Source organism: Manis pentadactyla, chromosome 7, assembly GCF_030020395.1.
Source record: "Manis pentadactyla isolate mManPen7 chromosome 7, mManPen7.hap1, whole genome shotgun sequence".
NCBI lineage: Eukaryota > Metazoa > Chordata > Mammalia > Pholidota > Manidae > Manis > Manis pentadactyla.
Genome location: NC_080025.1, coordinates 81,202,153 through 81,218,210, shown reverse-complemented (window position 1 = coordinate 81,218,210; position 16,058 = coordinate 81,202,153). Strand labels below are relative to the sequence as shown.

Sequence of the window (16,058 nt, the reverse complement as noted above, 5' to 3'; positions counted from 1 at the left end):
ATGCTGAAGTTACTCTACAAGAAGATATATCAAAGAAATAATCAATCTTCCCATGTTTTCTTCCGCCTGCTACTTCTATAGCTTTTCTTCTTCCTTCCTAATTACAACCCTTAAATAGAATTCGTGCCTCATATCAAATTTACCGAGTATCATAATTCTTCCAAGTGGTAAAGATACCTCAAGACAAATGCTGGGCATAGAAGCCACAGGGCATAAATATGCAAAGAAGTAAAAAGCTAACTTTTTCAAACAATAAGGCTTCTCTCTCACTTACCGACTTCACATTTCCCTGTATGGCCCCGGAAGATGACTGGTTAGCCAGAGACGGGTAAGATTCCTCAAGGGAGGAACAACCTAAGACAGGCACAGTCGCAGGGGGGCCATCAGGTGAGAAATTGGGGATCAACAGAGGTGAGGCTTAGAACCTCACCCCCCCGTTCTGAGAGAAATCTTCTGCATACGTGGATGTTTTATTGCCCTGGTCTAGCTTGGATTAACACATAGTCTACAGGCACACACCTGATCATCTACATGTGCTCTCTTACAACACTAAACTATGTTTTCTACCTTTATCTTGTATCTACCTATCACTTCAGCATTTTATTAAAAATAATAATAATAAAGAGAGAAATGTGGTATCCACATATAAATCAAGTATAAAAACCAAATCAGTATTCATATTTGAACTGACTGTTTATAGTTCATAATGTATGAGCAAAACCGAAAGTTTCTGTGATGACTGCCCTTGTACTGTTCACTATGTAACTTATTCATTATGTAAGAATTTGTTCTACATGTAAAAACTTGTTTGTTATGCCTCAGAAGATTGGAGACTGACAAAAATTAGGCTTGGGATGGAATAATGATTGTGCATTGAGCATTGACTCCCCTATACAGAATTTTATTGTCGTTAACAACCATTTGATCAATAAATATGAGAGATGCCCTCACAAAAAAAAAAAAAAAAAAAAAAAAAAAGGACAGACTTCCAATGGTAAAATAAATTAGTAACCGGGATGTAATGTATAGCATAAGGAATATAGTCAAGATATTGTAACAGCCTGGTAGGGTGATAGCTGGAACCTAGAATTATGTATATAAATGTTCTACCACTGTGTTGTACACTTGAAACTCATGTAATGTAATACTGTGTGTCAACTACCCTTCAATAAAAAATAATTATTAATAAATAAAAATAAAAAAAAAAATTACTTTTACTTTTTAAAGTTGGCACCAGCACTAGCTGTGCAAGTGGCTGGCAAGCTGCTAACACTCTAGTCAGAAAGTACTGCTATCTGTCTGAAGATGTGCTTCAGACTCCGGAGTAAACAGGAAAGCTGGCAGTTCCACTTCCTTCCAATTTTTCATCAAAATGCACATAAAGAAACACAAGACAAAAACGGGCAATAGCTCTGTCAACTATATGCCAAAGTCTGGTCAAATCTCCCTGACTGTTTGACCAAAGGAGGCTGACCAGGAGTTCATTGCTGTACTCTCTGCCACATGCTACATCTACATTTTCTGAAATCCCATCCAAGGAATAAGTGAATAAACAAGCAAACTAAAACAGGAGAGTGAACCACAAAGATAGGGAAAGCATTTCATCCATTCCCATCGCCTGAACTGAATTCCACAGGAGCTGTATCTACCAGAAACGCTGGCTGCCAGATATCCCACTGACTGCATGGCAACTTTTTGAAGTCAGGGCGGTATGGCCGTAGACAACTTTCCAAAGTCTGACAGAACTAGATTCCCTGCCCTGCCCTCTCTTGCCCCCACAAGATCTTCACCTCCATTCAGAGAGGATAGCTTTTGGCCTGGGCAAGCATAGGGGAAGAGTAAGGCAGGCCATGGTTTGTAACTGCCTAGGAAGAGTTTGCCAAACGGTCCCAGATGAAAAGCTCCATGGACAGAGCATAGGAATGAGGTCTACATTCACGTTCAAAGAACTACAAACTGCCCCTCATTCTTTAACTAATTCAGAGAACTTGACAAACAGAGCCGAGGAAGACTCAGTATCAGCCAGGCAAACCCACACACGCGAAGTGCCTGTCAGCCCTTGGAAATGGCACTAAGGAATATGTGTACTCATTTGTCTTACAGGACTAGGCACAGGAACAAGAAGCTACCTGCAAACACAAAAGTTCACAGAGGGAAAGGAAGGTAATCTTACCAGTCAATCCCTCCTCTGATAAGAAGTCACCAGAAAGAGGTCAACATGAGGAAGGGGAAATAAGGACCCAAGAAGAAGAATCACTCTCTGATGATAATTTTCCATAACAAACTGTTTAAAAGTATAGAAAACATCTTGGTTACCCTCAAATGGTTGTAAAAAGGCACAATTTCTTACATCAGGCTGCTGAGCAGAGCTGGGCAAAACATATCACCACCCAGATAGACGGCTTCAGGATCTCCACTCTCAGACAAGCCCATGTGCTTCCTTCCTTCTGGGGAAGCACCCTGGTGTTTTCTACCTGCTTCATCATCTCACCATTTCATCATCACTAAGATGTTCAACAGATATTTAAGGACAATTTGGTCATGTTAATAACAATCATGAATTATAATTCATTATCTAATGTAATAAGGCACCATGCTCAATGCTTTTCATACACAATCTCACTTAATGCTTACACCAACCTATGGTGCTTTATTATCTCCTATGTTATCCAAAAGTCAAGTTTGTGCAAGTATAAGGTTTTAACCCAGGTCTGTCTGTTCCAAAGTCTATGTTGTTCATTCTGTGCTACACTGCCTCAATGTCCAAGCCTGAGTCATCTTGTCAGCACATGAGTTACTACCCTATTCTCCATCTCAGAAAAAAGCATCCTGGTCCAAACAGCTACTAGAGACAGAACTGTAAGTGTTCCCTCGATTTCGTCTTTTCCCTTTCACTCCCTGTCCACCGACCACTAAGTCCTGCAACCTCATGATACCTCACAAAACGTGGGGCTCCTATTCCTACTGTCTGTGCTTGAGTATCTTCCTAACACAGTGGGCTCCCAGCAGTTGTTTGTACCAGTCCTCTCCAAGCCCCCTTCCATACCACAGCTTTCTGGAAGATACACAGTCAAGTGACCACAGAGTTGGCAAATTAGATTCCCCCAGGAGCTGGCCATAATGCCTGGGATAACCATATAGGTCTATGGAATAATGAAGCAACAAATACTTGGCTGAAGAGAAAACAATTCAAAAAGAGACAGAAGAGAACATGAATTCTGAAAGCTTTCCCATTCATGGTTCCACTCCCTGTGAGGTCAATAAACCTTAGGCTACTCAAGCCACCTCAAAATAGTTCCAAACAGTTTTCTTTTGATTTAAAAGTTTCAGCTAGAAGGTAGAAACAACCCGAATGTACAGCAATGGGAAAATGGATAAACAAAATGTGATATATACCTATAATGGGGTATCACCTGGCATTAAAAAGGAATTAAATTCTGATATATGCTACAACATGGAGGAACCTTGAAGACATTATGCTAAGTGAAATAAGCCAGACAAAAGGATAATATTTGTCTGAAGAGAAAACAATGTTAAAAAGAGACAGGAGAGAACATGAATTCTGAAAGCTTTCCCATTCATGGTTCCACTCCCTGTGAGGTCAATAAACCTTAGGCTACTCAAGCCACCTCAAAATAGTTCCAAACAGTTTTCTTTTGATTTAAAAGTTTCAACTAAAAGGTAGAAATAACCCGAATGTACAGCATACACATACAAATACAATATTTGTATGATTCTACTTATATGAGGTACCTACAGACTATTTAATGGATACAGAATTTCAGTATGGGAGATGACAAAGTTCTAGAGATGGACAGTTGTGATAGGTACACGATAATATGAATGTATCTAATGCCACTGAACTGTACATTTAAAAATGGTTAAAATGGCAAATTCTATGTTATGTATATTTTACCATAATCAATCAAAAAAAGTTTAAGCTGATTTAAAGTGGTCCTGTTACTTATACCAAAAGCACCCTGATGAGGAAACTTCAAGCCATTTTTCGTTCTGAACCCAGAATGCTCAACCTGAAATATCAAACTGCTCATTCCACTCCCTACCTAACCCTTTCCTCCAGCACTATGAGAAGCTAAACTCCTTGGCATGGCATATGAGGAGGCATTCCAAGTTCTGGCCTCTACTCAGCTTTACCCTTAATCCCTGCCTCTCCCCAACCTCCTACTGCACCTTCACCAAGACCTCGTTTTCTTCAGTGACTAAGAGAATCCTCACACTGGCTGTCTAAAAAAGCATTCATGCTAATGCCTTACAAATGTCTTTTTTAAATGTATAACTAAACTGATATAAGAATAAAGAAATTCTTTAAACCAGAAAGGACAAAAACCTATAAACCCACAGGGGTACATTCAAGTATTAGGGCTAACAGCTTCCCTGTGGCCACTGCTGACTTCTAATGGTCAAAAGCCTGGATTTTAAAGGTCCATATCCCACAGGGAACAAGGACAAAGTCAGGGGCTCATATATCTTGGGAAGAAGGAAAGAAATCTTCCTGTGGAGAAATATATCCTCAAACTAAACCTCAAAGAAATCAATAAAAAAGTTCTAAAAAACATGAATTTACAATAAAAAATTACTATACAGATGGAGAAACAAGCCACAGCAAGGAAGTTAGCAGAATCAAAAAACACTACAGAATTAGACCCATAAAGAATGGGTATCAAAACTAGACTATAAGCAGACTTTCTTTACATTCTGTAATATATGTAGAAATAAAGGGAGACCTGAAACTACTTCAAAGAATATTAATAGCAGCTACTAAGATCTGTAAAAAGAACCAAAGAGAACTTCTAGTAAGAAACAGTACTAATATTAGAGAATATGAGTCACAACTGCACTAAGAATTAGTAAACTGGAAGATATGAAAAACTTATCCAGAATTCAGCACAAAGAATCAAAGCCACTGAGTTACAAAACAGAGGTCAAGAGCATGTGAAAAGGTCCTTACTTCTAACTGGAGTTCCAGAAGGTGTCAGAGAATTTAAGAGAGGCAATAAGCAAAGGGATATTGGTTAGAAATGTCCCAGTACTGATAAAGACAAGAATTATCAGATTCACAAAGCACAACATATTCACAAGCAAACTAAGTAAGAGAGATTCCATGTTGAGATACATTATACAGTAAAATTGCAAAACACCAAAGACAAACTGAGGATCAAGCAGATAAAGAAACTTGAAACCTTCCAGCAGAATCACAATTTAAAAGTAAACATAAGAGTAAAATAGTATCTAAGTCATTTTGAGAGAAATTAACTGTCCATTTAGAATTCAATATGGAATTCAAGGACAAGGATAAAATAAACATATCCTTGAAAAACCACAAACTGATGGAGTTTACTACCAAAGATTTTCAGTAAAATAACTTCCAAAGAAGGTACCTCCAAAAGAAGGGAAATAACACCAAAAGAAGGCTGAGATGTGAAAATAAATACCAAGTAAAGAAAGTGATAAATACATGAATAATTCCAAGCAAATATTAACTGCATAAGCAATATGCCTAATTCGTGGGGTTACAAAAGATCAAGACAGGACTAAAATGCTATACAACACACCAATTTAAACTGGAAAAAAGTAGAGTTAAAGGTTCTCATCTTAACACAGAGTAAAGTAACTTTAGAATTGTTAGCATGTGTGGTTAAAATGAAAGTTCCTGTGGCCAGGATTCCCACCTGGCCCTGGTTGGCTAGCTCACTACACACGTGTGGGCATTATGTTGCTATTGACTCTATATAAAGAGCTCTGCCCAGTGCTCTGGGTGACACGGTGGCATGGCTGCAAGGCTGCAGGAGAGCAGAGCAGAGGCTGGAGTGGTGGCAGCGCCGAGGACAGAGAGGCCCAGAGGACAGCTGTGTGGGCAAGAGAGGCCCAGAGGCAGAGACCAGCTTGCTGTATGCAGACTGGCTCTGAGTGAACGAGATTTTAGTGATTGACCTGCCACTGTGGAAATAAAGTTGGTTATAACCCTTTCACCCCAAGAATGTTCTACTGTCATTCCTTTGGTCACATTGAATCCATAGTGAACTTGCCTGGGGCTGAAACCCATTGGCAAGACAAATGGTGACAGTCAGCAGGATTCATTGGTGACCAAGGAAAAGAACAGGTTGCCTTCATGGAAGGAGTGTTTCAGCAGGCTGCACTTATGGACGGGGAGACATTTGAGTGTCCCTTGCGGACATGTGGTACTGTGAAGGGCTGGAGGACTGGGGTCCACCCCAAGAGAAAGAAGACTGAAATGGCATCACTATGAAGTACTGTGGCCCAAGAGGAAGCAGCCCGAGAAGGAGCAGCAGCCCGAGAAGGAGAGGCACAAGTAGAAGCAGTATGGGAGTGCAGGCTGCCAGGTGCCGTGGGGCAGGTGAGGGATGTAGCTGAACTGTCAGCCCCAGAACTTGAGGAGCGGAGGTCTGATGAACAGGTGGGGGTGGAGGCCCTTCCGGTGCTGGAGGCATCAGGACTCACAACAGCAGGTTCTTTCAGGAGAGGTGCAGCCCTCTCCTCAGGCTGTGGAGCACTCCATGCTCTGCTTCTATCTTCAGGCTCAAGCACGAAAGGAAATACGGTCTGTTTCTCCAAGGAAGAACTTAAAAGGGTCCCATGAAGGTCGCGAGGACCCAAATGTAGGTTGATTTGAAGGGGCAGGAGCAGAAGGACAGAAATTGGACTGGAGCAGTGGTTCTGGCTGCTGAGGATGAAGCACAAGGCAGAGATAAAGCAACAAGATTGGCCTGTGTATCTGCAAGACTTTTTGCTGGAGAGGCTGGAGAAGGTGGGTATTTTAAGGCCCATCCATGGTCCTTTAGGTTAAATCCTTTGAGTAGAACTGATTTGAATACAGCCAGGATGACCACTTGGTGGCAATGGATCTCCTTAGGCTTAAGGGTTATTATAATTTGTTAAACTGGTTTGACTATAGCCAGGTTTGAGGATTATTATAATTTGTTGTAATTTTTATTATTTGTATATTGTCATAGCCTCTGTTGTTATTATGGAATTTGGTTACAATGCTCCAGCTTTCTCACACAGGGACCATTGCAGAGGATTGAGGACAGAGATTGATAGGAGAGAATCCTATAGGGGTGGAGTATGGATAAAATGAAAGTTCCTGTGGCCAGGATTCTCACCTGGCCCTGGTTGGCTAGCTCACTACACACGTGGGCAATATGTTTCTATTGACTATATAAAGAGCTCCGCCCAGTGCTCTGGGTGACACGGTGGCATGGCTGCAGGAGAGCAGAGCAGAGGCTGGAGTGGTGGCAGTGACAAGGACAAAGGCCCAGAGGACAGCTGTGCAGGCAGAGGGGCCCAGAGGCAGAGACCAGCTTGCTGCATGCAGACTCGCTCTGAGTAAAGAGGATTTTAGTGATTGACCTACCACCATGGAAATAAAGTTGGGTATAACCCTTTCACCCCAAGAATGTTCTACTGTCATTCCTTTGGTCACATTGAATCCATAGTGAACTTGCCCGGGGCTGAAACCCATTGGCAAGACAGCATGTTATAGGGAAACCACAAAAATTTTAGAAAGAATATATAACATTCAAAATTATATATTTATAATATATAAACATCCAAATATTCCTGAAATTAGGAAAAAAATAACAAAAAGTCTATTCAAAAGAAATCAAGAGAGGAGGAAAAATAAACAATAAAAAAAGCATAACACACAGGAAGCACAAAATGACTGTAGAAATGAATCCAAAAATACCAGTAACCACAATCAATGGAAATGAACAAAAGACAGAAAAACTAAACTGCCAATTATATGTAGTATTTACAAGAGACACCTAAACATAAGGACAAAGAAAAGGTGAAAGTTATCAGGATAACATAGACACAAATACTGCAAGGGCCACACAATATAAGTCTCAAATAAACTTTACTAGAGAAAATACAATAGAGACATGGCAAACCACCACGATCCATCTAACACTTCATGGACAGAGAGGAACTTACCATGGAGAGGAATTCGGCCCCCACACATTTAGGCAATTCTGCCATAATGGAAGCCTCCTGATTACAGAAGTAACTTGTTAAGAAGGGAGCTGCTGGCCCTCACAGGCTGTCAACCTGCTCTTCCCTGGAGCTGAGACCTGCCACTTCAGCTCTGTGATAAGCCACCACAGAAATGCAGCAAAGAGCATCCACCCCCATGGGTCTTGACTCCTGTAGTTGGAGTACAGGATGGTAAAATACACAACAAATTCTAACTAAAAGAAAGCTGGTGTGTCTATAGTAGTAGCTTACAAAATAACTATAAAGCAAAAAGTGTGATTTGAGATAGTCACTACTTCATTTCACCATTTTACTTCACTCTTGGAGGATAAAAAGCTTAAGCAAAATGACAGCAAATCAAATCCAGGAATCATAACCAAGTTGTGTTTCCTTCTATGAATGTGAGCATGGTTCAACAATGGAAAATTCATTTTAATCATTTCAATTAAGTTTAAAAAAAAGTATTTGATCAAATTCCAAAAGCACTCAATTAAAACCCTTACCAACTAGGAGTAGAAAGGAAAAGTCCTCAACCCAATAAATAGAACTCCAAGTTGTGAAGGACTTCCAGGAAAGCTCCTCAAATGGAGCTGAGTCCCATGAATGTACACCCTTTTCCCTGCCCACCTCTCTACTACCTGAAATGGGGACTAGATGGCTGATGCTCCAGCACCTATCCTGGCCTAGGAGAGTGTACAGATACTGAGCATAAAAGAAGAGGAAGCCAAAGGAACCTGGGTCCCTATTGTCTTAGGGCACTGCCACAGCCGCATGCTGAGTTACATGCCTCTGGACTTCTTTGACCTGTGAAACTATGCCTCTGTGCATTTAAGACAAATACAGCCAAGTCCCATCTTAAGGGAAGCACCACTTCTAGTCAAGATGGTACTGGAAGCTCTACTTTGGGCACAGGCAGGAAAAACAAATATGTAAGAATTGTGAAAAAACATAACTACAATTATTCACATATTAATAGAAAACCTAAAAGAATCTTACAGAAAATTACTAGAAATAAGAGGTTAGCCAGAGGCCAGAAAAAAGTCAACTGCACTTATAAATAACAGCAACAGTCAATTTAAAGTTTTTCATTAAAAAAAAATACCATTTGTAGTAGTAAACAAAACAAGGTACTTAGGAATAAATCTAATCTAAAAGTCAATACTTTATGTAGAAAATTATGAAACTCTTTTAAGAAAAATTTTAAGACCTAGAGAGCTCAAGGAGAGTAAGAACTGTCAGTTAGGATGTTACTTTTCCTGAAATCAATCCAAGGAGTCAAAGCAATTGTCATCAAATCCCAATACAGCTTTTCACAGAACCTGACAAGCTAAATTTTACATGGCACAGCAGAGAGCTGAGAATCACTAAGTCATTCCTGAAGAACACAGCAAGCTAGAAAGACTTGATCCCCAGACATCAAAAGTTATCACAAGGCCACAGTACTGAAGAGAGTGGATACTGATGTAAGGACAGAAAACCAGACCAATGAAACAGAATTGAGAGCCCAGGAACAGATGCACACATATGCATTAACTAGGTGACACTCAAGGTCAGTGGCAGTGAGTAATACAATCAATAAATGATGCTTGGACAACTGAAATGAAAACAAAACAAAGAAATTTGATGCCTATCTGACATACAATTCTAAATGACTATTTTTAAACATGCAAGACAAAGGTATTAAATTTTTCTTAAAAAAATCTAGGATTTCTTTAAGAGCTTTTAGATTCTTAAATGAGATTTTTCTAATTGATTTTTCAACTTTATTAAACTTAAGGAAAAACATTTTAACTATATTAGAAGTAGGAGCTCTTTCGAATGAAAGAAAAAAATATGCCAAAAACTGAAAATCCAGCATTACTAGCCATACTAATACAAAAAGCTCTCCAAAATCAGTAAAAAAACAAAAACAAAAACCCCAAAATGTAAACAAATGACCAGTAAGTATTTGTAAAGTTGTTCAACCATATTAGCAACCAGGGAGAGCAAATTAAGACCATGAGAAACCATTTCACATCCATTAGATTAGGGGAAAAACTTTTAATAAGAGTTGCCAAAAATGTGGATTAACTAGAACTCTTACACGCCTGGTAAGAGGATATGTCAGTATCACCACTAGGAGGAAATACATGGTTTTACTAGTAAAGCCTAAGTAACACACCCAATGTTCCAGCAATTCTGATATACCTTTGCACAACTGCACCAACAAACAGGTACAAGAACACTCAGAACAGCCCTGTATGCAATTAATAGGGAAGAACTGCCAACAATCAAAATGTCAGTCAATAATATAGCGAAATAGCAGAGTGAAAAGAATGAACCCCACCTACATGTGTCAACATGGACGAATCTCAAAAACAAGCAAAAGAAACACATAAGAATATACATGGTTATAATTCCATATACATAAAGGTTAAAACCAGCAAAATTAAACATACCATTTAGGAATGCCTATACATGTGATAAAACTAGAAAAGCTTAGATAGAGTAATTAAGAAAAATTTCAAGAGAATGTTTATTTTCTGTCTGATAAGGAGGACTTAATTGACCAAGTGCAAACTACTAACTGTAAAGTTCCATTTCTAAAACTTAATCAGAGGCCCACTGTGGGCATGTTTAATTTCTCTGGAAACCATATATATCAGCTATATATACTCTTTGATGTGCATTAGATATTACATAATTTTTAATGACACAAAAATATTTAAAACACGATTTTAAATTATATTCTGGCTCATTTCCCTGCTTTAAAAAATGCCATTGGTACCTATAAGTAGTCTTTAAACTGTAAAACAAAAACAGTATTAGCAACTAGTATTTAAGCACTGCTCTTAAATAACATTGCTATTAAGGATATTCTTGTGTACCCTATCTTACATAATGCACACCAACTTGTATTTACAAGCAACAGTAAACGTTTAAGGCTTTGTGCAGAAATATGAAATACTTTATTGACTTGCACCAATACACATTTTTATACACCAACATGCAACTGTTAACCAAATCCTTTAAAAGTTTGAGTGACAGCAAAATTCAAAGACAAATATATCAAGTGCTAATAACACTGAGAGGCTATCATTAATTATGGTTATTAATGTCTATCTTGTTACGTGAAGTCTCAAAATGGATCTTCTTTGCTTAAGGCAACTGCAGGACTAAACTGAAAACTCCAACTAAGTACCTGAATCTGAACAGTGACAACTCGGTGGCTTTCATGCAAATTCATTGACTCAGTTTCCAAATATACACTCACACCCCAATTAAAAGGGGTTCCCCCTCCCCAATTTCTTCACTACCATTGGCAGGCATTTTTATAAGCACTCATCCTGGCAAGACAGGTAACCAACCTCGGTAGATAAAGCCCCTAAAATCAACAGTCACAGGAGTCAGCGACAGATTTGAGAATCTCCTCACATTTCCTTGAAACAGATTAGCTTCTCCCCTCCAGAGTCCTGGGGTGTGGAGAGCAATGGAGAGGGGGATGTGCTGGGGAGTTCAGTCATCAGTGAATCACTGAACAAAAGTTAGTCTGTGGGACCTTGCAAAATAGTATCTACGCCTTAATTTTGCGGATGGGTAAATTATGTTTCGGGAGGAACGCATCTGCTCAAGATCTAGCAACTATTTAAATTCATGACCTTTTCTAACCCAGTGGTCCTTCTCCCATCCCAGATTGTCAGGGACATAAAGGATCGTAGAGAGTCGGGTCAACCCCTCTGCCAACAGGTGGGGAAAGTGCTGGTAAGTGACGCAGCTTGGGCCGGTAAATCGCCAACCCTCTGCCAGGAGCAGCAGGAGCCTGACAAACGCAGTGAAGATGAGTGGCAACCCTACTTCCCGTCTCTAAGACGGACGTAAGAAATCTAGATTCCGAGATTTAACTCGGCATGAATCCCTCACTTCCCACGCAGAACCGGGAGGAGGGGAGACGGCAACAAGCACCGCGCGCAGCAACGGGAATGCCGTGGCAAGACTGGCACCGATTCCCGCCTCTCTCTTCCGCATCCGTTGATAGAAAGAAGGGGAATCGGTCAGGCTGCGGCGCCTCCCGCGAGAAGTGGTACCTGAGGCTCGCGCCGCAGTCCCCCGTCGTATCAGCACCAGAGCCCGACACCCTGCTTCCGGGGTCAAGACGCAGCGCCGAGGCAAAGATTACAGGCCCCTCAGGCCCCGCCTCACCTAAGCGGACCCGCACTGCCACTCCACAGAGGCCGCGATAACTTCCGGGACGCTGTGCGTCACTAAGCAGCGAAAGTCCACTTCCGGACGCGTGCTTCCCATCTCTAAGTCCTTTCTGGGTCCGCGCGATTTCGGTTGATATTACCTCGCATTTGATTGGTGGAGCGAGAGCGTTGGTCTCCGCCAATTGGTGGCGAGAAAATCTGCCCCATAGACGCCCGCGAGGCGCAAGTTCGGTCGCTCTTCTGTTTCCCGCCGGCCGAAGGGTTTACGCTGCAATCATGGTGGATGTGATGGAGTTGCCCAGGTCGCGTATCAACGCCAGCATGCTCGCTCAATTCATCGACCGGCCTGTGTGCTTCGTGGGGAGGCTGGAAAAGGTGCGCGTGCTCGCCGCCCAGGGCATCCCGGCTCCTAGCCCGTGGGGGGGCCCCGCAAATGCCACCGGGGTGGAGGCCTCAGGGTGGGTGTAGGAGGTCAGAAAGCCTTAGTGCATCACTGCGCTCCGCATTGCATTGTTGTGCCCAGGTCTTATTGCGCACTTTTTGGCCATTGCAGCCCCGTTTTTGGCGCGGAATCGCCATATTTTCGAATGCGCACCGTTCCAAATTCTAGCGCCCCTCCACTCGTTTTATGTTTACGTAAATTACAGACTTGACTCCCACATGAACTTATTTTTTATTTTAGCTTAAGCCATATTTGACTAGTTTTGTTTCCTTCTCAACGCAGTTCTCTTTTCAAACCTCGTTTTCTCGTTTAATTCACTTTTCCATAAAACATTCCTTAATTGTCCCTTGCAGATCCCGTAGCAGTCTGTTCTTACCCAGTGTTAAAGTGCAGCCCCTTCATCCTGCTGAGGAGAAACAGGCCCAAAGCAAGGCGAGAAAAACTAAGGGAAAGAAAACTACTACAAAAGCTTTTTAGTAGTTCATTCAGCCACACATCCTCTTTGTGCACGAGATGTTATAACGCCTTCACAGGTGGAGAAACTGAGAAAGAGCAATATATGGTTAAAATACTCAAGCTACAGGAAGTAGCAAAGCTGACATTGAATCCAGATCTGACTGAACTCTTTGCAGCTGTCTCACAGGAGGAGAAAGCAAATCTGACAACAGTTCTCAGTGTACTTCATGCGTAATTTTTAAAACACCCTTGGGGTTGTACTATTTAAATCATGGGGGCCACTAGATCTCGCTTTTAGGTAGTACAGAAACCCCCTCCCTCCTTAATTTGTTTTTAGAATAGAGATGCCAGATTTAGCAAATAAAAACACAGGACATATTTGTGCTAAAATGTATTGTTTACCTGAAGGATGCTGTAATTCAGATTTAACTGGGCATTGTTTGACCAGATATGGTAATACAAGATAATAATTTGAACCAAATAAACTGTTCAGAAACAATGGCTTTGTGTGCATTGACTAAGTTTGGGTCTATCTGCTCATCTCTTACCAAACTTACAATATTTGTATTTTAATGAGATTTTTTAAAAGTTTTGTTTAATGTGGGATTTTTTTTTATTGTATGTTTATTTTTTAGATTCATCCCACTGGAAAAATGTTTATTCTTTCAGATGGAGAAGGAAAACATGGAACCATTGAGTTGTTGGAGCCCGTATGTTTTAAGTATTAATTCTATGTATATTATAATTAATTGTTAATGTGGTTTATTCCTGGAGTGGATGTATAAAAGGCCAGCTTGTAAAACTTTTCTGGCTCTAAAGTTAAATTTTTTTCCTTTTCTTCCATTATCTTTCCTTTTACTTTTCCAACCAATGATCTTTGGCCTCTGTAATCTTTTTAATACATCCTTAAATGCTGGGTGACAATTCTCATTCCCTATGAAAGACATAAAATCACATAAGAAAAATTTTCAATTTAAATTACTTTATTCTTCAAGTTTTACATATTTTTTAATTCTACTCTTATTTTTGTTCACACATTTTCAGTTGTCACTATATTTTATCATTATTGTATTTAAAAAAAATTTTTGTCTTTGAAGACAAATATGCTGTTTGGTTAAGGTATACAGAACATGCAAGACACAGATAATGAAAGATTTCTTTCAGTGGGTCCTTTTAAACAAATTGCTCCTTGTAGAAATGCTGGACATTCTAAATGTCAGTGATTTTGTCTTCCAACTTAAAAGATCTTTGGATCTGAAGCTACTGCTAACAGGACTTCAGATATGTTGACAGTACTCAAACATTTTTTAACAAGTTAACAATTCAATTTTTGCTTTGGAAAATCTAAAATTTATTTTGTTAAATGAAAGATTAATAATGTATACAAAATGAATTATCAACTGAAACTGTGATAACACTCAAGTTGACATTTTTTGTTTGTATTAGCTTGATGAAGAAATCTCTGGAATCGTGGAAGTAGTTGGAAGAGTAACAGCCAAGGCAACCATTATGTGTGCATCTTACATACAGTTTAAAGAAGATAACCATCCTTTTGGTAAATAAAGCATTCTGATATTTAATAGTTTCATGTAATTAGGAAGAGAACAATTTTTAACTTAATATTCTTAAGTCTCAGTCCTGCTACATTTTCAATTTCTCTAGCATTTTTTTGATCCCAAAGGAAAATGGGGAGGACATTTTAGTTTCTAAGTAGCGCTTGTATATGTAGGATACTTGGTGAAGATTAATTTATATTTATGGAAAGAAAAGAACTTTAAATAGGGCAATCAAAATAGTTTTTGTTTTGTTTTTAATATGTGGATTGAAGGCATCAAATAATGCATAACACCCAAAACACAACCAGGTAAGAATTGTGCCTGTGGGATGTCAAATGGATGGCATTCCATATCCCATATCTTTTATTTTTCGGAGCCACAGTTAATATGACAATCCATGTTGCAGTTTCAGAAGACAGGTTATAAAAATAAGTTGAATTCTAAAAGGGAGAGAAAGGAGAAATAGGTAGAAATCTTTTAGATAATTATTGGTGTAGATTAAATATTTGCTAAAATGTTTTTCAGATCTTGGACTTTACAATGAAGCTGTGAAAATTACTCATGATCTCCCTCAGTTTTTTCCTTTGGGGATTGTGCAATATGATTGATCTTTATGAATTTTCTATGATTGCACATGAGCTACACTAAAGACTATTAAAGGAGGTCCCTGATATTGCAGATTTTCTTGGGAGTTTTAGTATTTAATTTGTTATCTTTTAATTTCATTTACCTGTTAGATATTCCCACTTGTCATTTTTGATGGGACAGGTATATTGACTGTTTTCACGTATGTCCTTATAAAGAATCACTTCTCCAGTATATGGCCAAATCAGATGCAAGAACATAGCAGTTGTCTGAATTTAGTTTTCTGTTTTATTAATAAAAGTTTAAATGGTACAGACCATTGATCGTTGATTGTTATTCTTTCAGTCACATATTAAAGCATAAACTTGTAATTTCATAGCTGTTAAGGTCAGGACTTAGACTTACTAAATGAAACTCTGGGCCAACTGTGTTAAGAATTTACTTTCTCATGGACACCACCATGTTAATTACTTCCTTGGCACTCCAGAATCTATTTAAAAAGCAGAATTCTACATCTTCTGTAATTTGTGAGGACCTGTATTAGGGTTCTCCAGAGAGTCAGAACCAACAGGATATATGTAGATATACATGAGATTTGTTAAAGAAATTGGCTTAATTGGTTATGGAGGCTGAGAAGTCCCAGATCTGCCATCTGCAAGCTCAAGAACCAGGAAAGCTGGTGGGGTGATACAGATAGTCTGAAGGCCTGAAAATCAGGGAGCTGGTGTTAAAACTCACAGTCCAAGGTCAAAGACCTGAGAACTGCGAGGCTACTGCTTTAAGTCCCAGAGTTCAAAAGCCCAAGAACTAGGAGCTCCGATG

At 39.6% G+C, this 16,058-nt stretch overlaps 2 protein-coding genes across 5 annotated transcripts in view; one reads left to right on the top strand and one right to left on the bottom strand.

The window, feature by feature from the left end:
* The window catches only part of UMAD1 (UBAP1-MVB12-associated (UMA) domain containing 1), a 245,432-nt gene extending 233,203 nt beyond the window's left edge, over positions 1 to 12,229 (bottom strand). For 2 of the 4 annotated variants that reach the window (XM_057504547.1, XM_036894519.2), the window contains exon 1: positions 12,078 to 12,229. The gene's annotated coding sequence lies outside the window, so the exon portion shown is untranslated. The remainder of the gene's footprint in view (positions 1 to 12,077) is intronic. The other 2 variants (XM_036894521.2, XM_036894520.2) reach the window with 2 other exon arrangements.
* A 103-nt stretch (positions 12,230 to 12,332) lies between these two features.
* On the top strand, positions 12,333 to 15,550 carry RPA3 (replication protein A3). Its single transcript, XM_036894522.2, has 4 exons — positions 12,333 to 12,572; positions 13,731 to 13,805; positions 14,542 to 14,650; positions 15,177 to 15,550. Exons 1-4 carry the CDS (start codon positions 12,474 to 12,476, stop codon positions 15,257 to 15,259), a joined length of 366 nt encoding a protein of 121 aa, XP_036750417.1. The 5' UTR covers positions 12,333 to 12,473; the 3' UTR covers positions 15,260 to 15,550.
* The last annotated feature ends 508 nt before the right edge of the window (positions 15,551 to 16,058 follow it).

What these genes read in the sequence shown, in the direction of transcription:
- RPA3 (XM_036894522.2), top strand. Translation starts at nt 12,474, where the DNA reads ATGGTGGATGTGATGGAGTTGCCCAGGTCGCGTATCAACGCCAGCATG. An exon ending in CCATTGAGTTGTTGGAGCCC is followed by an intron (nt 13,806 to 14,541) that starts GTATGTTTTAAG and finishes TGTTTGTATTAG; the next exon opens with CTTGATGAAGAAATCTCTGG. An exon ending in AGAAGATAACCATCCTTTTG is followed by an intron (nt 14,651 to 15,176) that starts GTAAATAAAGCA and finishes AATGTTTTTCAG; the next exon opens with ATCTTGGACTTTACAATGAA.